At 44.7% G+C, this 21,858-nt stretch overlaps 1 protein-coding gene across 2 annotated transcripts in view; it reads right to left on the bottom strand.

Moving 5' to 3' along the window:
* The window catches only part of FBN3 (fibrillin 3), a 117,410-nt gene that overhangs the window by 78,695 nt on the left and 16,857 nt on the right, over positions 1-21,858 (bottom strand). For both annotated transcript variants that reach the window (XM_072845814.1, XM_072845815.1), the window contains exons 3-6: positions 18,348-18,430; positions 16,020-16,118; positions 11,254-11,349; positions 9,122-9,217 (exon numbers count right to left, since the gene is read on the bottom strand). In XM_072845814.1, the coding sequence (XP_072701915.1) occupies positions 9,122-9,217; positions 11,254-11,349; positions 16,020-16,118; positions 18,348-18,430 (374 nt within the window). The remainder of the gene's footprint in view (positions 1-9,121; positions 9,218-11,253; positions 11,350-16,019; positions 16,119-18,347; positions 18,431-21,858) is intronic.

The following is a 21,858-nucleotide window of genomic DNA, read 5'->3' as shown; positions in this document are numbered from 1 at the left end:
ACATTTATTCCCAGAACAAAAATTCTGCTGGGCAGGTCAAATGAATGAATTTGATGTATCTTCCTCTGAAATGCAAAAGCTGAGATTAAAGACCTTTCTGAGTTATCTCAGGTATCACTGAATTTCCAAGAACTATTTGTGGTCCCTTTCTTGATAGCATGGTGTATGTTCTTGTGTGCCTGGGCTCTGGGGGAATTTTCCAGCTAAAGGTATGACATACGTACATCCCTACTGATTACTTCACTAGGAGCAGCATTTCAGAAGTTCAGGACTGTGACCTGAGTTATGCAGGAGCGAGCAAAGGGACCACGTTTTCTGTTGGCTGCTTCCTACGGCTTTTGCATGCACGCATGGGGATCAGACACATCCTGTGTGGCTGCTTCGTTTCTCCAAGTTAGACTGAAAATTTAGAAATAAAAATCATTACGAAGAGGAAACAGAAAAGCTGAGACAAAGCCATTCTTAATAACTCCTCTCTGGAGGGGGGTTGGAGAGGCCTTACAAGCAAGAATACAAGGGTATTCTGCAATATTCCCACCATCTGGAAATCTGAGTGGATTAAAGTGCAGTTTATGCTGAGACACTCACTAGCATCCATCTGCATGTTACAAGATGGGGTTTTGGATCATGTATTCTGTTTATATATGGTCTGGGGTGTCTGTCACTAGAAAAGCTACAGCTGGAGGGAACGCTAGAGATCATTTTGGATTTCTCCTTCCCTTAGACAAGACCGACTACCAGAATTAGACCTAACCAATATTTGTATAACCTGCTCTTAAACACCTACAGATATGAAAATCCACAGCCTCCTTACGCAGTTCTTCTAGTGCTTAAATATTTCAGGACAATGGATGAGTGGCAGTTAGAATGATAGAAATCAAATGAAATTATGAGGATGAGAGGAATTGCTGTCCTATACAGTAAGGATCTTTGAGAAATTGATGTAGCGTATAAAAACATGCTAATCTGAGGACTTGCATTAGTCTGACTCATTGTTAATGGAGATTTCTTCCAGGACTGGAATTGTATCAGTTATAAGGAACCCTGGGTTCACTAGAACCCCCCACAAAAGACATCAAAATCCTTTTGAAACTTTGGAGAACCTACAGACACAGACACGTTACGGAGACTCAGAAATCCCCCCTGAGTGCACATCAAAGGAGATGCTCATGTCATGTACATGCTAAAATATAAGAAGCTGTACCTTGATATAAGCAGAATAATGGAGATTCAGGAAGAAAACAGGAGCAGATTAGCAACAGCTTTAAAGTAAAAGGTACCGAGTAGCAATTTTATACTGCTAAAAATAAAAAGGCAATTTCCTTCATTATTCTGTAATTTCTGACATTGGGGAACTTCATATCAGTTGGATACAGTATTAGTCTTATCCCTATTTTACAAGCTAGGACAGATGCTATCTGTCCCTTTTCCTATGTACTATATCCTGTTTACTAGGGGGTTGTGTGGAACTTTGTTTCTGAAGCTGCCTGGGACCTGCTTTTGCCCACTGTGGTTATATCCCAAGGTTCTGATACTTTACAGTGCTTTTGGAGAAGCACTGGGCATGCAGAACATGATCTGCTCTTCACTGAGCACTCTGTGGCTTCATTTGGAGACCTGCCACAAAGAGACCAACCCAGGCTCTACCATAGGATAGGATCAAGCCCCAGACGCAGACTCTCAGGCTTCCTCTTTGTCATGTGTTTAACCCCTCTAAGCATGGCGATTTTTGAAAGCCCATGTCCTCCTCACTTAATGGCTGACAGTCCTTCTTGAGGTATTTGGAAAAAAATAGAAGTAAGAATCTCTTGAAAACAGCAGTGAAATGTTGAAAGACTTGGATTCTGTTGGTGAGAAGCTGCTGTTTGGGAGCATTTTCATTTCAATACAACCCAGTGCTGGTTATGGTTTTGGATAGAGAGCAGCCCTGCAGTGAGGACTGCGGAATAACGAGATACTCACTGCCTTTTCCATAGACGTTGCATGTCTAGGACCTGCTGTGGCTCTAATCCTTGCTTTTTTTCACGTGTTTGAAACATTGTGTGCAACAATAGGGGCTTTTTTTCTTGCACTGGCTAACGAAGAGCCAGAACTCAGACACTGGATGTCAGTTTTAAGTTCTCTATTATCTTTACATGGACACAATCCCTTCCAAGGCTCTTTGTGGGATACAGGACTTGGGAATAACCATGCAAGGCTTCAAGACCACAGCTGGCTTTCAGCTCAGCCCAGAAGGATTTGCACAGAAGAACACGAACCCACGAGTTTGTTGGTTAAACTTTTGGAAACCTTGCACCATTAAGAGGAGAGCACATGCAGACCTAGCAGACTTAGCAAGGGCCTTCTGAACTGGACAAATCATAGGAACCACAGACAGTCTCCACAAAGATCAAGAATGTTACTCTAAAAATCTTTTTTTCCAAAGTAAAAGTAGACATTATTTCATGAGAGGTAGCAACTGGCATCCACAGTGAAGACTTCAGCATTTGGATGGAAAAAACCACAAATTAAACCTCATCCTTGGAACACAGGAGGAGCTTCCACACCTTCACCTGAGTCAAACATTGTCACTTTTTTTACAACAAATTTTTTCCTACTTGAAGGATGGTGAAATCAGAGATATGACATCAAAATGTTTCATTTTTCTGTAAAACTATTAAAAAAAAATTGGCCTCTCTCCCCACAGATTCATTTTTTCTGTACTGCAGCTTTTCCTCCAACACTGATGTAATGTGAGTTCATGTTACCGAAGGCTGCTGGGGTTATACAATATATTCACTAGTTCTTCATCCCTGAAGATGTCAAGTAGAGGGAGGAAATGATGCTAAGATTCTCTGAGTACCTAGCTATTAAGGTATTTACCTCTCAAGTGGAGTATTTCCTGAATGAAGTGTGAAGGTAGTTAGATTCCTTCCATTACAAAGCAGCCTCTTACTGGAGCCCTAAGCTGTTGAACATGCAGCTTGTTGAGTATACAGCAGCAGAAGGAACTCAGTTTATTACAGTTTAAAAATAAAATTATCTCTTTTTATGCTATAACAAAATAAATTCAAAATAAAGTAAAATTAAAACCTAAATAAATCTGTAATCCAATAGATTTGTGGGGTTTGAATGCCTTCTTTTCATCAACACAGATGGGCACATTTTTCAGTGCTTGCCAGTCTAAACTGATACCCCAGACCCCGTAGGAAAGCACACCTCCAGAGAGCAAAGGAACAGCTAACGGCCACACTAGAACCAGCAGCAACTGTACAAAGTGAACGAGCCTTTCTGAGAATCCCAACTCCTCAGCACAGATCTTAGCTGGACTAATGCAGCTCTGTGTTCTTTGAAACAAGTTAGTATCTTTACATGGTATTACTTTCTGTACGTATAACAATCTGAGATCATGGCACCACGCTGTGCCTTGCAGCAGAGAGAAGATTATAAATCTGTAAGGATGAATTGGTCTGAAGTCCAACATCAAACAAGCCAGTGCATGACAACCAGAGACTCTTGCCTAAACCCTACTGCATATGGATTAGCCACAACACATCCTCAGAAACCCCTTCCCTCTTGATCTGAAGACTCCAGAGATGGTATTCACTTATTAGATGTAGAGAAGTCCATAGTCTATATGTGTGTGGCAGAACTGATCACCCCTCTGTATACACTGATCCTAAAGGCAATGTCTGCATTTGGTCGGTGAATCCTGCCCCCCGTGCTGTTATCACTCCATCATCTATAAGGTTTCATGGCATGCTGTGCTCAGCTGGACACATCTACCCCACAGAGGTCTAAAGTGAGGCCACGTGGTGCAGGGGGGTCCAGCACATTCCTGCAGAAGACAGCCAGTTGAAACCGACCTCCTTGTCAAAAAATATGATCTGTTTTTTCCAATTTGAACTTTTCCTTCAGCTTTCAGTCCCTTTGCCTTGCGTCAGCAGAAGGACCTGGGTCAGCCCCTGCTTCCACAGGTTGTCACATTCTACAAGAAAGACTTCTCTGCTAAGGGACATCCCACCCCCCTGTGACACTGTCAGCTAGCCACTCCTGCCAGTGCGTGCACTGCTGATGAGGGTACAGCCCTCAGGATATAAAGCCTATTTGACCAAAGACTCTTTCTGAAGTAATAGCACCGTTTTATCCAGGTGTCCTTGGGAAGAAATGTCCCTGAGGAAGACTGGCACTTCAGCTTGAACAAACCACTTAGAGATTTCTCCTGGGTGAAGGACATCCCTTGGGACTCTTCGTTATGCCTGTGCTGAGCTCAAGGGGCTTCTCCTACAGAGATCTTGGGTAGGGGAGCAGATGAGTGGCAGAGGAGCAGACAGGTGAGGTCCCCAAATATAATAGCAAGTTGCAAGGCCAAAGAGTCAGCAGTTCAGTGTCATCGTGTGCTAGGTATCACCTGGCCTGCTTCTGCTACACTTGAAACACAGATACTGGTGAATTTTGATAATGAGGAGCTCTTTAAAAAAAACATTTCCTGGCGTTTATTTCAGGCTGAAAATAGTCAGTGTCTCTTCTTAGGTTGAGGTAACATCTCCACCTGTAAAGGCACATCATCAAATATCCAGTGTGTCCATGCTGGCTGGAGGTGAACCAGCTCCTGGTCCAGAACCAGCCAGCCACAGCAGTATGAGCTGGAGCGAGTCCATCCTTCCTAACAGACTGGTCTCTTAACACAACTTTTCAGTCTGAGGCATCTTATGGTTTATTTAACACTGTGGCTCCAGCCTGGAGGTGGCTTATTTGGGAACATCGTCAGGAGCAAATGCACAGTTGACTGTATCTCAACACACCGTCATGCCTCAATCGTGCTCTTACCGCTGTTAGCAGTCGGTTTACCAGCCTTTCTGCAACCCTTTGGTGACTTCTCACCGTCCTCGTGCTGCAGCAAAATGTCTGTTATTTTACAGAGAAACACAACAGGGTGATGTAATGAGCTGCCCAAATGAGCGCAAGCAGTGGCCCAGACTCAGGACGGAGCAGCAGAGCTCGTACTGCTTTGTCCTATGCTCGGAACATAAAATCTCCACATTACTCAGCTCTGATTCAAACCAACTGCCCCATTTCAGTAATGGGGCTGGGAGAGATGGAGAGATGTATCCTACAACACGTCCTCTCTTCTGCAGGCTGAGTGTGGTCTGATCTGCCAGCACAGATGGTTCCTATCAATAGACATCTCCCAGCACAGTGCTGAGGGAAATGACTGTACGTATCACATTATCTCTGCTTTCTTTCCTGAAAGGCAGTGAAAGCCAGCTTAAACTACCTGTCATTTTCTTTGTAGCCAGGACAGTCTCTCATTTTGTGCTCTGGAAGCAGCAGACACAAGGATGCTAGAGTGCAAGAGTGCATTCTTATTGCCTAATGCCAGCGTGCTGCATTTAGTAGTTAGCAATGGTTCCCCCATGAGAAACATCACAGTAGCTACTCTGTGTGGGAAGGATGAAGGTGAATGATGTCTCACTAGACAGTAACTGGCATTAGTGGAAGCTCTCTGCCCACAGAGATGCAGGCAGGAATCCGAGGAATTTCCAGAGTACTCAACCACGTACCCAGCCGTGCTACGAGAGCATCACCACGGAGCCTTGGGTGAAACCTGTACTTCAGGTAGGCATATGAAGCCAGTGGGTTTCAGGCTTTGCTTTGAATTAATCTTTCTTCAGAAAAATCTTTAGGAACGAGACTCTGAGCTAAATGGAGAGCTATCGATGATCCGTGTTGCTTCCAAGCCTGCTACTTGAGTCTCCTGTTAGTGGAGACTCCCAAGGATCCTTGTAAACATGTCAAATACCATGGCTGCTTTAAATGGAGAAACTGAACAGAAATTCAACAGTGGTCATGTCTCCAGTGAGTCTGGTGCTTAGGGACTTCATCTTAACAGGCCTAGTGATGGAGCAGGACTTCATTTTCTCCTTGGAGGGGTTAAGTTCTTCGCTGTCACGCTAATTATTCTCGGTAGGTCAGTCACAACCACCTCACCTGGCTGCAAACTCGCAGACTGCCCAGCCAGGAGCCTCTTTGAAAAGTGTAACTTTTAACATCTCTTAGCAAAGCAAGCGCTCTGTTTGTCTTGGCAGGGAAGACCTGTGTATACACAGCTGGAGAGCTTGTTTTGTCTCTTAGTACAAGTCTGGACTAAACCAAATCTCTAAAGGCTTTGTAAAAATGCTCTCTTTATTTAAAGAATTTTATACATTACAAGATGTCTCCAAAGTCTGCCCCTGCTCAGACCCCTTCTTTCCCTGTCTCTTCCACTCTCTCTCCTACCCCCTCCACTACCACACACACAGAGTCAGGACAGTTGGATTTTTCAATCCCTCCTGGCATTGCCGTATCCAGCAGTTTCTTTAATAAATTTCCAGCTTTCTTAACAGAGCCAATGTCCATATCGATTTATGAATCTCAATGCTTCAGATCCCTGTGAGCTAGAAAAAAAGAAAGCAGCTCTACAGACACAGTTCTGGAGCTCAGGTTTAGGGGTTTAGGGGAAGGAATCTTGCAAGGTAGAGACTTCAAAAGAGAAAGGCTGTTATCATAATGCCCTTCCATAACTAAAGCAATGCATATCTGCATGTGCATGTGTGTGGACGTTAGAAAAAGGCAGGGAGAGGGCTTAAAGAATATATAACTGCAGTGCTCGGCCAATATTTGTGTTTGCAGGAGAGTACAAAGAAGGAGACTGGAACAATGAAAGGTTACCTCAGTAAATGTGTGTGGAGGCTTTTAAAGAGCCTTCCCTTCTCTGCGTCCAATAAATGTGAGGCTCAAACCACAGCAGAGGCCTTTTATGGGGCACCTGCACCATTAGGTTCAGTAGATACTTTTGCAACCAGGGAACATTGCACAACTATGTTGAGTTCTGCGTATTTCTGCTGGCCGCTGTTCAAGCAGGGCTGACTGATGCCTGGGCTACCGGAAACCAACTGTTATTCCTATCTCACCCTCTAAATCACGTTGCCAAGAATCCCCAACTTGGAAAAAAACATTAAAGGCAAGAACAGTCCAATCCTTGGACATGGAGTTAAACAGAATTAGCCCAATCTCAGGAAAATGAGAGGCTAGAAAAGCAGAATATTTCCAGGGTGCTTTGATCTTAATCCTGGGAGTTAGCACACTGGCTTCATGTTTCAGTTTCATTTCTGCTCTGTGCCACTCTGACCCTTGCCAAAAATCATATCAGAGCAGTGTCGTGAGATGTCCATCTAAGCCAACAGGAAAGGGAGAAATTTCATGTCTCAGCCAAAACCTCAGCCATACCCACACTGCCCAAATGTAAATCTGATCTAGCCACTCAGCACACGCTGGCTGGATGAAACACAGCAAAGCCACATGTCACTAAGAGCCACATTCTTAGCTGGTGAAAACTGTGGTTCTTAGTGGAGCTGTTTCAATTCATACTGGATGAGCAGCTGGCATCGAACCGCGTGAGGTTTACAATAAACCAGAGCTGGCTTATGTTTCCCTTCGAAACATTTTTACTAAAATAAGGTTCTTTCATGGAAAACCTTAAGTTCTGGTCATAATTTTCAATTAAATATAGTACTAAACCGTAAAAATAATTTTGCAAAGGTTGGAATATCGACTTTTGGGTTTTCAGGTCCATGTTCATTTGAAAATTATCAGCCATTAGCATTGGTGACATCATTAGTTTTAGTTTTTGATGGTATATGGTATTGACCTCCTTCACCCAAAAGTAACTGTCTCCTGAAGCACACAGGACAGGTCAAATTCAGGCAATAAACTGAGTTGCTGCAGGAATTTGATTCTATATAGTGAGAGAGGCAGGAGGCTGCAGAAATGGTCTTACTGATAGGGGAGCTGAGCGCTCGCCCGGTGAACTGCCGTCTGATGGAGTCTGATGGAGTTCCTGCGTGAGCTGGCCAAGTCCTTAAACCAGCATTTTGCACGTGGTCCCTAACTGCGTGTGGTCCCTAACTCCTTAGACATCACTCCCCTGCAAGAGCTGCAGTGAGTCGTACTTGCGGTGCTGAGCAGGATCAGTGAACGCCGAGAGTCCTGCAAGTCCAGCTCAGGGTAACTCAAGATGGGCACCAAGATTAGCTGGCTGTATTGGGTCCGACTGGGACGGAGTTAACTTTCCTCATCGTGCTGCTGTGTTTTGCTTTTGTAGCTAAACCAGCGTGGGTAACACCCCAGTGTTTCGGCTGTTGCTGAACAGTGCTTGCACGGCGCCAAGGCTTGCTCTCCAGCCCCAGACCAGCAGTCTGGGGCTGGGCAAGAGGCTGGGAGGGGACACAGCTGGGACAAGTGACCCGAACTGACCAAAGGGATATTCCACACCACACAACGTCATGCTCAGCAATAAAACCTCAGGGAAAGAAGAAGGAATGGGGGATATAAGACGGTTACGGTGTTCATCTTCCCAAGCCACCATTACAGGTGCTGAGGTCCCGTTTCCCAGGAATTGCTGGACATCTGCCCGCTGACGGGAAGTAGTGAAACAATTCCTTATTTTGCTTTGCTACCACACACAGCTTTTACTTTCCTTATTAAACTGACATTATCTCGATCCGTGAGACTTTTTGCCTTCCTTCTATCTTCTACCCATCCCAAAGGAGAGGGGAGTGAGTGAGACATAGGATGGGTGTTTGGCTGCTGGTTGGGGTGAACCCACCACACTGGCACGTTTGAAAATTTTGGCTTATGTTTTTTTTCCCTTCTCTCTTAGTATTTAGGAAGGGACTGATGGTGTCACCTTCCCTTTGTGAGGACGCTGTGGTAAGGGGCTTCCTGGCATTTCTAAGCCACTCCCAGGTTATCAAGACAAGAAATAGGGAAATGCCCAAAAGAAAAATACCCCTTTTGTACACAGCACAGGGGTGTATTGATGTTTAACAAAGAGCTACAAGGGGCCACATGCGGAGCGAGGAGGATCCAGAGACATCGAACAGCCGTGCAGTAGGTAGGCACTTCGCATCCTGCACACATAATAACCAGGGATGTCAGAGAGTGCTTTGAGCATGAGGTTGTCATTACAGGCTGTATCATCAGGCAGAGGAATCGAGCAGAAATGCACATAAAATTGAATATCTTTAATACACGTGCTTAAATATACAACTCCTGATCCTATGCTCTGCCAGTGATAATATCATGAAAATATGTTCCTTACCTCTCTCACACTGGGGACCGGTGAATCCGTAGACACAAGCACAACGGTTTGGTCCAATGCATCGACCTCCATTCTGACAGCCGTTTTCACAGACGGCTATTTTGAAATAGAAAGAGAAATCAGTGATTTCTGCTCTTAGTGAAACCACAGTGTGAGATGTGTGGTGCTGGCAGGACTTGGAATATCACCTACTTCGTGTTGTTCACTCGTCAGGAGTCTCCTCCACACAGTGAACGTACAGAGAGAAGTCTGATATTTTTTCCTGGAAAATTACTTCCTGTTTATGAATGAAGCCATTTATAAAAAGCCATAAACTCTTATTTCACTTGAGAGGATTTCCTGCACTCTGGAATCTCAGTTCATTCAAGTCAGCATTGGGATTTAAATGTCAAGGTCAAGATGAACTGACACAAATGAGAAACTGCATAGAGGCAAATATTTAACGTATGACAACAGTGAAATGTGAGGAGAGGAGACTTGTTTGCCGTTTAATCCCATGTACCCAAAGCAAAGAAGAACCAGTCTGATCAGCACACAAGTATTCACTGACTTAAAATTAGGCTTGCTACCCTTAGTTGAAAACCTGTAGTCAATAGTCTAGGACTGAAGTCAAAGGAGCAGGTTGCTGATTAGGTCCTGGGCTGAGGCTAAGCTGATTGAACAGGGTGTAGGAACACTTCTGCACATGACATGAGCAATTGCTGGTTGTGACAGATGCCATTGACCTATTAAAATCTCAGCAGCTGTAAGGACTAATGAGAGGAGTACTGTTATGACACTTCCTAAAGTTCCTATACAGAGCTTCACTTTCTGAGCTACTCAGCTGCCCAGCAACACCAGCGCATTGAAGATGAGAAGAATATAATCTCATGAAAGGTGAGGTCCACAGCGATCTTGTGTGATACCTCAGTGTGGCCCTCACTGGTCTAGTGCCAAGCTCTGAGCTGCGGAGAGGCCAGGTACTGCTGCTTTTCACAGCCTTCAAAGGCTACACCCATCTCAGAGCCAAGGAAGCCGAAATCTGCTCTGCTGGGACACTGCCAGTGGGACCCTCCATTGTTCCCCACCCTGTCAGTGATGTCTTGCCAATATCTGAACCATTATGAAAACTCTACTGAGGATATTATAGGTGGAGCTGGTAGCAGCACATAATTAAGGTTGCCTAGCGCGTTCCATTATAAGCCCTGGTTTGCTGTTACTTATAATTTTCCCAAGCTTTAGCTGTTCAGAATGAAATTTTCCATATGGTGTGTCTGCCTTTAGTTGAACTTTTTGGAAAGTTTCAGCAAAAATGAATCAGTCATAGCTGAGGATAAGTTTAGGGGAAATATGGTGTTTTGCCCATCTTTAAAAAAATTTCTCATAGACTTCACTGAGAACTTTAGTGAGTCTCACATTGATATAGGGATTTGAAATTTGCCTGGAAAGTTCCATTTGAGCAAGGATTCTTTCAAAACTGTGCATGCTTGCTTACTAGACACTTATTAAAGATGGCACCTAAGTTGTTTGGTTGTTAATTCTACAATGTGCATGAGCAATGATTTAGAATTGCCAAATATCTTTCCTGGGAAACTAGGGGGAAAAATTCAATTTTTCCCTATGAAAGGTATAGGTGCTTTGACAAAATAGAAAACCAAGTCATAAAACGTAAAATTTCTTTCAATGACTATATTGAGGTTTCCCTATAGAAAGTCAGTGTTGTCAAATAAACAGGACTAAAAATTGAACCCCCCCCCCAAATATAACCAGGTGTAATTTATAATCAAAAAATGTTGGTTTGTTTATTTTTCTTCTTCTAATTGAAAGAAGAGTTCATTTGAGCTAAAATGAAGGTTTCCCACAAAAAGCCCATTCCCAGAGAATATGCCGTTTATCTAAAACTATTTACAGAGAAATGATATCTAATATACATCTATGCTTGTATATGTATTTTTATATATATTTACAGTGAAATTATATCTAATATAGATATATCTAGACCCCCTAAGGAGAGCGGGCTGAGATTCCAACAGAGAGGAGAATATAGTGATGACATCAAAGAGCAGGAGGTGACCTCTCTAGTCAGGAGCCTGCATGGATCTAGCCTCGCCCTTCAGCTCACCGTGCACACAGCGGGTGTTGCAGGTACTTACGCTGTCCACAGTACGTTCCAGTATAGCCTTTCTGGCAGAGGCAGGACTCCTCGTTGCAGCTCCCACCATTCATGCATCTCACATTGCAGGTCTGGACTGTGGAGAAGAGCAGGGAAATATTACACGACGATGCAACAAATTGTCTGAGACAGGAGGTGAGCACCTCGCCTGTAATGGATGTTCAAAACTTTCTTGTCTCAGTGCAGAAGCTAAGGGTGATGTTAAGTGTCCGGTTCCTTCAGGTTAAACGGAGAGCCTGCTGACTTCCCATGGTAGGATATGGGCCCATAGTGTGGTTAAAGGCTTGCACTTTTACTGACGTATAATTACCCCAGAGTTGCTTACAAAAGTAAATACCACAGTCTCTTCTTCATTCCCTAGACACAAGACGTTTTTATTGTTCCTGTCCCTGGTAGTATTGAGCTGTTCAGACAGGGGAAAGCCACGAACACGATGGGCAGTGTGAAAGGAGGAGCAATTTAGGGGACGTGATCCTTCAAGTCCATCTTACACAGGGCAAGGTATCATTGTTCTCTCATGGCAAACAGTTTTTAGAGTAATATAAATAGACCTCATTCCACAGAAGCCGAAGGCACTCATAATTTCACTTTGTTAAGGGATCTACCCCGATTAAACGTCTGCAGCTTTGTCCTTTCTACAGGATACAGGACGTCCTGCCATAGCTCATGTGACTGAGGGTAAGGGCATATTGCCTGATATCTCCCTTCCTTCGATAACTCTGGCATTTAAACAACTCTTTCTTTTAGGACACCACACTTATCAAACATTTTCATACCTTTTTTATTATTCTTTTAGATTATTGCTCCATTTTCAAAACCTGCTTTTCACATTCCGGGCTGCCTAATCTTTAAAACGCCTTCGTATTAAAAGCCCTAGGAGATGTTTGGGGGGATAGAATTTCTTTGGTGGAGGAAAATCATCAACTTTAAAGATATTTCTCTTCCTTTTACAATTACTGTGTGGCCTTATTGGTGAGATTCATTTAATACAAGAGGGTTTTTTAAAGAAATCTGAAAAGAAAAGCACGTATCATCTATTCTTCTTTCTATGTTAGAGTTCAGCTTTCACACTCGATCATGACACTGAATGTGACTAATGCACTGTAGGAAAACAATGGCCATAAATAAGAGTTGGGAAGTTTTTTACTGATGTAGACACAAAGCCATTATTGGCTTTAACTGTTTCATCACTATTAATGTTTAAGGAATGTGGTATTAAAGTAGAAGAGCCCAAAAGGGGAGGTTTACTGCTAAGCACTGAGTTACAAATACAGGTCAAACAGCTTTATTCTTTACTGAAACGCCTGGAACAATGCATTCTTCCTTTGTAAGATGTGACAACTCAAATTGCAAGTGCCTGAGGTTATAGCAAATTATGCGAAAACTGTTTTTCAGCATGTACACCACAGTTCATGTCTGCCAGGGATAGGAGGGGCCGTGACTTGGCAGCTTGAAGAAGGTGGGGCTGGAGAGCGCATATGAGAGTGGACGCTCAGCTGGGGCTTGTGCCTTCTGTGTGCCTGCAACATCAGTTCCAAGAAGGGAAGAGTTGGGGCCAGTGCAAGTCAAATGTCTGTCCAAAAGGTAGTAGGACTCAGAAGTGTCCAATAGAGATAATTTTATGGTTGACACCTTGTTCATAGGAAGCCTGGAAGGAAGGAGGAGTGGAATGGGAAGTCTCAGAGCTTTGCATTCAAAACGTTCGGCACATGTGCTGTGTATTTAATCCATGCATTACTGGTGTGGTTTGAATTAGTCATGATGTCTACTATTCTTCCTATTGCTCTATGGCCAGAGATCAGGCCAAATTTAGATGAAAGCTTAATCATTAAGGAAACTAAGCTTGAGGCTTCAAAGCATTGCCCAGATTGTCAGACATGAGACCAGTCTCTCTGGGAAAAGGCACTGTTTCCAGCACAGGCTTACCCTACACCCCTCACTACAATTAATCAGCCCTGGGAAAGCAATTACATACAGCAAATCTGGGAGGGCTGCCCACAGACAGAGGTAGCTAGGAAGTGTCTGTCTGTCAGAGCTGTCCGTCTGTCAGAGCTCTTCCCTACACAGCATCCTGAGCCTCGCATTCAATGCAAGGGGTAAGGTTTAGTGAAGCTGAGAAATTTGGGAGTTCAGGGTCTGGACATAAGAAGAGCCCTGATGCTCATCCAGAAACTTTCCAACTAATTGGCAAAGACTGTTCCTGGACCTGCACAGAGCAGGTCCCATTTCTTATTTCTGCCATGATCCCAAAAGCCCTGAGGTTCCATCACCGTCTGACTTATCTCCAAGGCTGGCACTGTTAGAATCCCCTGCAGATCTGGAGTGCAGAAGAACATCTTTCAACCAAGAATTTAAAGGCCTGTTACGCTTTGTCAGGATTTTCCAGGGTAGCAGAGACCAAAGTTCTAGGAAAAAGAGAATGACAGCTCGCCCTAGTTAACTTTTCCCATGATTGGATTGGATTGGATTAGTTCTACAATTTATTTTAAAGGATCAGTGGCTGCAGCTGTTCTGCCAGCCATCAGTAGTGGAGTTTGCAGGCAGGTTTTCTGTCTGCTTACTGACTACTACTATCTAAACAGTCACTTGCAAATTACTCCTAAAATATCTTTACTCTCCGAAGTAGAAAACCAAACTTTTTGTTATGACAGAGAGAGGCAGAGTGGCTTTTATTGCCTCTGGAATGCACAATTTGTCTGCTTTACCTCCCTGAAGCATTCATGATAAATGCAGATCCAAACAGCCCCACAATGAATGCCAGATTTGATGAAGCCCCTGCAGAGGAACCCACCCCCCTCGAGTGCACGCTGAAATCCACCCCAGGCTCAGGGGAATGCCAGGTCTGTGCCCAAATGTATATACTGCTTACAGCATTCCTTGCATTCCTCCATGATTGCTAACATATGGACCCTCACTCCAGAAACTTTTGTGTCTCCAGCACCTTCCTCTCAGCAAAGCACGGGGAAGGTCCGCGGAGCGGTGCACGCAGAGGCTCTGGTGCTGAGCACTTGCTGGGGACATCTGCAGGGCTGTAGCACAACGTGGCACTTTGGAATCGGATTCTGGGAATTTCCTTCTTTGAGTCACACCCTGAATGTGGTTTTGAGGTTTGGGGGGGCTAGTTCTCTGGCCTTCAATCAGATGCCTGCAAGTCACTTCATTAACAATAGCTTGCCTACAGATGGGCAATAATGGAAAATAAATTTCTGGGTTGTCTCTAGCAATGGCCATCTGAGACTGAAAAGACTCTATAAAATCCCATTAATTTCTGCATTTTTACATAGGCCACTAGCAAAATCAGCCTTCTTAAAACAATACTGTGCCACAGCTCTGTTTCTTTGCTTGCAGGATTTTGTTTTGGCTGGTGTGTTTGAGTAGTGTCATCACGTATGGGTGGACTGCTTAAATAGCCAGGTGCAAATGGTCACCCACTATCATTGCCCACATTTGGAGATCTAGAGTGCAGGCCAGTCCCCATTCACACACTGTTCTCACTTGAGAAACAACTCAAGCCCTTTCGGGCAGACCTGTTGGCTCGTGCGTAGCCTGCGCTGACCCAGGTGGGTCTCTGTGCTGGCTTAGAGGAGCGTGGGTGGAAGGGCTTGCTGGACATCTCCATCCAGCCTCCCCAGAGATCAGGCTGGCTATGACTTTGTCTAGCTAAGTCTTCAAACCCCCCAAGGAGGGCGATCCCCCACAGCCCTGGTTACCTGTCCCAGCACTGCACCACCCTCCAGTGTAAGAAAATTTTCTTCATGCCTGTAGATCCCAAGCTTGAACATCCCAAGCGGCAACTTGTGGCCATCGACTTCTGTTACGTGACTACCGACTCATATCCAGCCTGGTGTCTACCATAACTCCCAGGTCCTTTCCAGCAATACAACCCAGTGGGAAAGGGGGCACAGAGGAGTAATAATTCCCTTCCAGAAATTACACAAGACCATTAGCTATCAGGATTTAGAGTCAAGCAAGAGGAGTGTTTTCTGTGCAGAGCCATGTGCTGCAGGGTAACAGAGTGGTTGCAAGCAGGATCTGGTCTTGAATACATCCTGCAGGGATTACCGCAGGGATATGGGAATTGCTTTCTGGATATGTCACTGTCACACTGCTGAGTCCTCCATAGTCTGTTTTTCAGAAACCTCAGCCATCCAGGCTTCTTCCCAGAGCTTTTCAGATTTTTGCCCTGAAGGTCTGAGATGGGAGAACAAAGCAGAAAAAGTGGCAATGCAGTTTCTGCATTCCCAGCTCTGCCAGTGCGCAACTTCATCGTGTTACTGCAGTTTGCTAAAAATGCTGGGCAATTCTCCCTGACATCCAAATCGCAGCCTAAGAAAAACTTAATAATTTTTCCATTGGAAAAAAATATTTATTTGGTTAACAAAAGCAGTGACAGATTTAATTCCACTTCAAAGAACAGCCAGGGGTGGATGGACTCTTTGGCAGCAATGTCGCTATATGCCGCTGTGAGATGTGGTTTCTGAGCTGCATCCTGTAGGATTTCTCATACCAAAGCAGCAGAAATTGCAAGCAGGTTGCCAGTCTTCTCCAGGTATCAGGGCAGTGAGGACCCTTAGTAAAAGTGCCGCAAGAAATGAAAGATTTCATGTCTACTGCCCAATTCAGATTAGAACCTGACTGCCAAAACACAAAATATTTCAGAGATTTCCTTTCATTGTGACTGGGAAATTTTTAGGAGAGCACATAACTACTCCGGAGGGAGGAGAGTCACCAGCAATGTTCTCTTACCTCCAGCTGAGCCACAGTTGGGAGAAAGCTGTCCATTGGAGCACGTACACATGTTTGGCCGTGAACAAAATCCATCACCACAAGAATTCCTGCAAATTGCTGGAGGAAGAGAAGGACACAGGGATTAGCACAATGTGCTAGTCTGTGAACTTGATCGCAGATGTGTTTTTGGTTGCTGAAAAGGTGTGAATTCATCTCTTTTAAGAATAATAACCTGGGGAGGAAGCTGGAGCACCTCTGGAGGACCCTGGCATGGGCAGTGCAACAGTGGGAAGGACCCACTTGTTCACAGGGAGTTCCTGGAGAAATCTTCCTTTTATCACAGACTGTGGCTGGTCCTGCTACCACATTGCTTTTTCAGCAGCAGAGGATGGGGAAGGCACATTTCACTACTTTTGCCTGCTAAAAAATGTTTCTTAGCAGAGACAAGTGACGTTCACACTGAGCCAGGTTATTCTTTTCCTTAACTTTTTTGTGTTTCCATGAACCATTTTGCAGTCCATGGTCTGGCATCAAGGAAACTGGCTGTTACTGAGATGCATCTCCTGTTGAATGAGGGCCTGAGCCTGAGTCAGACAGAGATGCATCAGCAGGATGCCTTCATATCAATCCCAATCCTTTCTTGCCTGGGACCCCTGCTAATCTCTTCCCCTTCCTGTGCCATGGGAGCTAAGAGCATAGCTGGCAGTATTCTTCCACCTGTGTAAGCACAGATTTTATTAGAGCCCCATGAAAGTATCTCATCTCTGTGTGTTTTATAAATACAATTACAACACACAGTCCCCTGAGGACCTCCAGCCCAGATGGCATGTTTTACAGTTATGAGAAAAGTCAGCAGAGAACCCTGAATGTCGCTAACCCCGCATGCCACTGAGCAGCTATTTGGCTGGGAGTTCCTTAACCCTTCGCTGCAGACAGCATTAAACTCAAGCCTTGTATCCTTGGTGGGGCATCCGCTGTCCATGGGACGGTGAGGAGGATTTTGTGAGTTTGCCTGTCTCTTCTCGTGGGGAAAGGAGAAGGCACAGAACCCCATATCTTACCATCACCCGGGGTGAAGTCGGATGCATTTACATCTCTTTACACCTCTTCAATGCCCTTCTTAGTGAGTAAAATGCCATACTCTGGCACTGGTTACTCACTGTGTGCAAGGACACATCAACTGGCCCCATCGCTTATAATATAACAGACACCATTTCCTTTGAGAGGAGAATATTTGCAGCTCTGGGCTCAGTTTTGTACATCTGAGGTCCCAAACAGCTCTATATCAGGAAACGCGAGGTGTTTCTCTCTAAGATGGCTGCATTTTAGACTCTGAAGGTGGAATTACTTCCGCAATATGTGACCTGTATTATGTGAGAGATCCCGCTGGAGGAGCCTATTGCTCTCCTCAACTTGAAACCTCCCACTGTCAATTATTTTTAGGAAGTTTTGGAAAAGGGCATTCACATACAATTCCGAACGTGCTCTAATGCCGAAGATTTATTCAGAAAGCTAAAATACTGGGAGACACAAGCATCCCATAGTGCTGTCTGCTATTTTGTATGTCCAGGTTATGGTTAATATCTCCGGGACATCACGTATTTACTGTGTTTCAGTATGAAGCATGACCAAATGCAGGTACAATTACTCCTATTGTCTCCACTGAGAATCTCATTTATTTACTCCTGAGCTGACTTTCACTTCCCATGGGAGCATCCTCCAAAGGGCAGGCTCCTTCATCTCCCTATAGCTCATGCCTTTAACCTACAGAAATGCAAAACATCAGCCCCTTAATGGATTTTATAGGTGTATATCAGCACCTGAGAGTACAATAATGCTCTACTCCAAATAGGAAAGCTACCTGCCAAAACAGAGGTGTGATTTATCTAAATCAGCATCCTGCTTTGGCTGGCCACTCAAAGAACATGCAAATTCCTGCTTATAGACACTGTCTCATGACGTCATGTTTGCAATGTCAGCATCTAGCTGTTGTTCTAGCAACTAACTAAATTATTTCATCTAAGCACGCAGCTCTCAAATAACTTTCTCAGGAGTCACCAATAGCTTTCCTTTGAGGCTAATCTTCTAAAGCAGGCACACAAACTGTCAAGCAACAAGGAACACAGTGGCAGTTTGGCAGAAGATAAAAGGCCATGCACTAAACGGGACCAGTTGCAACCACCCTGCTTTAATCAAGACTAGCAGAGATGAGAACTCCCAGCAATCGCTGCTCCTGTCCCAGTGGATTATGAAACATTCTGTCATCTGCTGAAGTGCAAGATATGCATTCCTTCCCACACGGCAGTTAGCTCCCTTGGTGCCCGTAACAGGAAAATGGATACTCACGGACAATGCACTGGTTCCCTCCAGGCAGCGTTTTCCAGCCGGGGCAGCAGTAGGAGTGGAACCTCGAGCCACAGACATTGGGTCTGAAAATTAAAAACAATTTTTTCCTTCTGTTTCTGTGCAGTGCCATTGGATAACTTCAGCATATATCAGCACTGTAGGAGAGCAATCGAATAACCTCGTGTGACAGTTCTCTGCCAAACTCCATTCCCTCACTGCGGGCTTGAAGAAGCCATGTTTAATTCCCACCAAAAGGAGCCACCATACATTATTTTGATAACTGACTTCTGACCTCCCTGTGCAGAATGCTTTGGAGTGATCTTAGGATCATATGGAGGAGTGAAGAACTGTGGCACAGCCAGGTCTACCCTGACATGAAGCCAGGGCATGGGGCCATACCCACAAAGTTAGACACAGCCAGTTGGAGACCTGCATTTCCATGTGAGGAGACAGAGACCTAGATACCAGACAACCCCAGAGACCACAGGCGAGTGAATGTCTTGATAACCTGAAGAGGAGGAGGACATCTGTCCCTTGTGAACGTAGCTTAGCAGTGCTGTTTATGCATAAGGTCGACAAAGTCCTGCTCCTCCTTTCTGAATCTGCAGTTAACAAATTCCTGCACACTCCAACTCGTCCATCAGACAGGCTACTCATGGTTTTCTTTGTCTTCATTTGTTTGTTGGATGTTTTAATCAATGTCACATAGCAAAGATGGCAGGAAACCCAGCCCAAGCATATACCTCAGCATGGCATTTACACCATGTTGTGCCACGCTACACATCCATACATGAACTAACAGACTTCCCAAGAAAAATTGCCCCAAAAGCCCATGAAAACCACAAACCTATGTCACGTTCATACTCTCATGACATTGTCAAGAGTGGAGTCATGAGAACGCAGCCCCTTGCAGAGATGCCGGGGCTCTAACACAGGATCAGACGGATGGGGGAAGGCAGTAGAGAGGTAAGCATAGACAGAGAGTTTAGACTTTGCCTGGACCCTGGCCAGCAACCCTCCAACCTCTTCTTGGAGGTTTGCTGAGGGATCACATCTTTTAGAAAAGCATGAGAATTTGAACTAAAATCACCAGCGAGAGAGCATACACTTTGGAGGTTTTCTAGTGAGTAATAATCCCCACTGTTAAAATTCTATGCTTTATTTGGGGGCCTGAGTCTATCTAGCTTCTACTTGCAGCCATTGGATCTTGTTATATCTTTGCTCGCTGGACTGAAACCCATTTGTTAACAAAGTCTCTTCACCCAGTAGACCTATGTAGGTTGTTACATCACCCTTTAACTTTCTCTTTGATAAGAGCACGAAAATATCAGATTAGTCCGTCAGGATCTATTGTCCAAAATTTCTATATCCTCATTCTAATTTTTGCTAATTAAGTTTTACATCAACCACTTCAGCAGATTGCCTGGGGCTGGTGATATAACTATCATCATCATTGCACAGACAGGATGGGATTATGTGAATGAATCAGATTTGGCATTTTCTACTACGCAGTTTGGGATGTTTCTGAAACACAGGAGGTTTCACCTGAGCATCAGGAAACACTTTTTCACTGTGCGGGTGACTGAGCACTGGAACAGGTTGCCCAGGGAGGCTGTGGAGTCTCCATTCTTGGAGATATTCAAAAGCTGTCTGGACATGGTCCTGGGCAACCAGGTCTAGGTGGCCCTGCTTGAGCAAGGTGGTTGGAGCAGATGACCTCCAGAGGTCCCTTCCAACCACAACCATGCTGTGATTCTGTAATTCTATGTTCACTGTAATTCCTTTCATTGTGGCATACACCTCCACAACTATCAGCATATCACAGCTACCTGTAGAAATAGCTCTAGCTATATGGTGCACGGGAGCAAACGTATGGATTTGGCAGACTGGAGCAACAGCATCTGAATTTAAAATCTCCAAAAACATTGGTTGATTTGTTTGGGTTTTTTTTTAATTCTGAAAATGTGTTGATTCATCCGTGATCTTCAGCTAGATCAGCAAATTAATTTCATATTCCAAGGAACAGTCTCTTTTTATTTCCCTGTTATTCTGCCACCAGCAAGGAACATGCGTAAGGCAGGTACTGTCTCAGCTTCCCTTCATTCCTTTAAAACAGCATCCCAACCAGGGCCTGTGGCTGTATAGAAACTGCTTTAACCATGGATGTTTCCACTTCCCTCCCATGTCATGCAGCGCTTACTGCAGAAGTTGTCCTGCTTGTCCTTCCTCAAAACCTGAGGTCTCTGTTATAGTAGCTGCGCCATTAGTCTGTTTTCCTTTGCTTCTGCCTGGAAATTTTACCTGGGTGGTGGGGATTTTTTGAAGATTTTCTTCCTCTGGTTGCTGTTCTCAAGGTCCTGCAGTGAGCCAGGAGCAGGAAGGCAGAGGGTGCTGGGATGGCTGTGCACCCTGGGCACGACAGCCGGTCTCAGCAGCACTCTGTAAGGCCCATCTACCAGATTCCAGTCTGGATTTTGGCAAGAACTTGTAGCGCTTTAGGGCAGCAGATTCCTTTTCTGGCTGGGAGAGGCTAGTGGATCCCAGAACGCCCCGAATCAGTTAGCCGGGCATACATGAGTCTTCCACCTTCAGCATGATTGCAGTAGATGCACAGGAGATACACAGAAGAGAGAGAGCAAAAATGAAGCATACATACAACATGCACGCAGAAAACACACAGCAAACATGAAGCAGACGCACAGCAGATACGCAGCAGACATCCAGAGGATGCACAGCAGATCTAACAGGAACACAGTGTACGTACAGCAGTCACACTGAAGATGTGCAGAGCACATCCAGCAAACTCACAGCAGAGGCACAGCAGGCACAAAAGAGGGACGCAGCAGAAGTGCAGCACATGTGCAGGCACGTGCAGCAGATGTGCAGCAGACACGCAGCAGATGTGCAGCAGATACGCTGCAGGTGTACCTTTCCAAAGTGGAAGAGGCAGAATGCTTTCCCATGGAAGAAGGAAATGGGCGGTGTTTGCATTAATGACAAAAACACTGAGCTGGACTGAGAGCAAACTCTAAGGAACCTTCGACTGAGCAATGATGTTCCCATGTAAAAGCAATCTTAGCTTCTACTCTTCATGGCGACTAGAAGCTCCCTGAGCAGCACAGACCATGTTGAATGACTTTCTGTGCAACTAAGGGTGCTGCTCTGCTTCCCAGTTCTAATTTTCCCAGAGCCGCAATGACTTGTGTTGAAGCTGGGGCAACCATTTTTCTCTATGTGCTACATTTGCCCAGTGCTCTGTGGAGCCTCCTTCACCAGCCCTGCAAATGTAGAGTCAAGGGCTCTGCTAAAATAATTTGGTGCTGTGGTTGGAGGTGGAGAGTAAATCTGTATTTTGATTTTTAAAGCGCCTACGTTTTCCAAAAGCCTGGGCATCTGTTGCTTCTCCTGTGCTTAGAAGTTAAAAGGAAACCTTGAACAAAGAGCTGTTTCTGCTGGTATGGGTTAAGGTTCCCTGCAGATGGGGGAACATCTTGGGTTGCAGTTCTTGGTT

Source organism: Ciconia boyciana, chromosome 24 (genome assembly GCF_034638445.1).
Source record: "Ciconia boyciana chromosome 24, ASM3463844v1, whole genome shotgun sequence".
NCBI classification, from domain to species: domain Eukaryota; kingdom Metazoa; phylum Chordata; class Aves; order Ciconiiformes; family Ciconiidae; genus Ciconia; species Ciconia boyciana.
The sequence above is the reverse complement of the archived record's forward strand: the minus strand, read 5'-3'. Positions and strand labels throughout refer to the sequence as shown.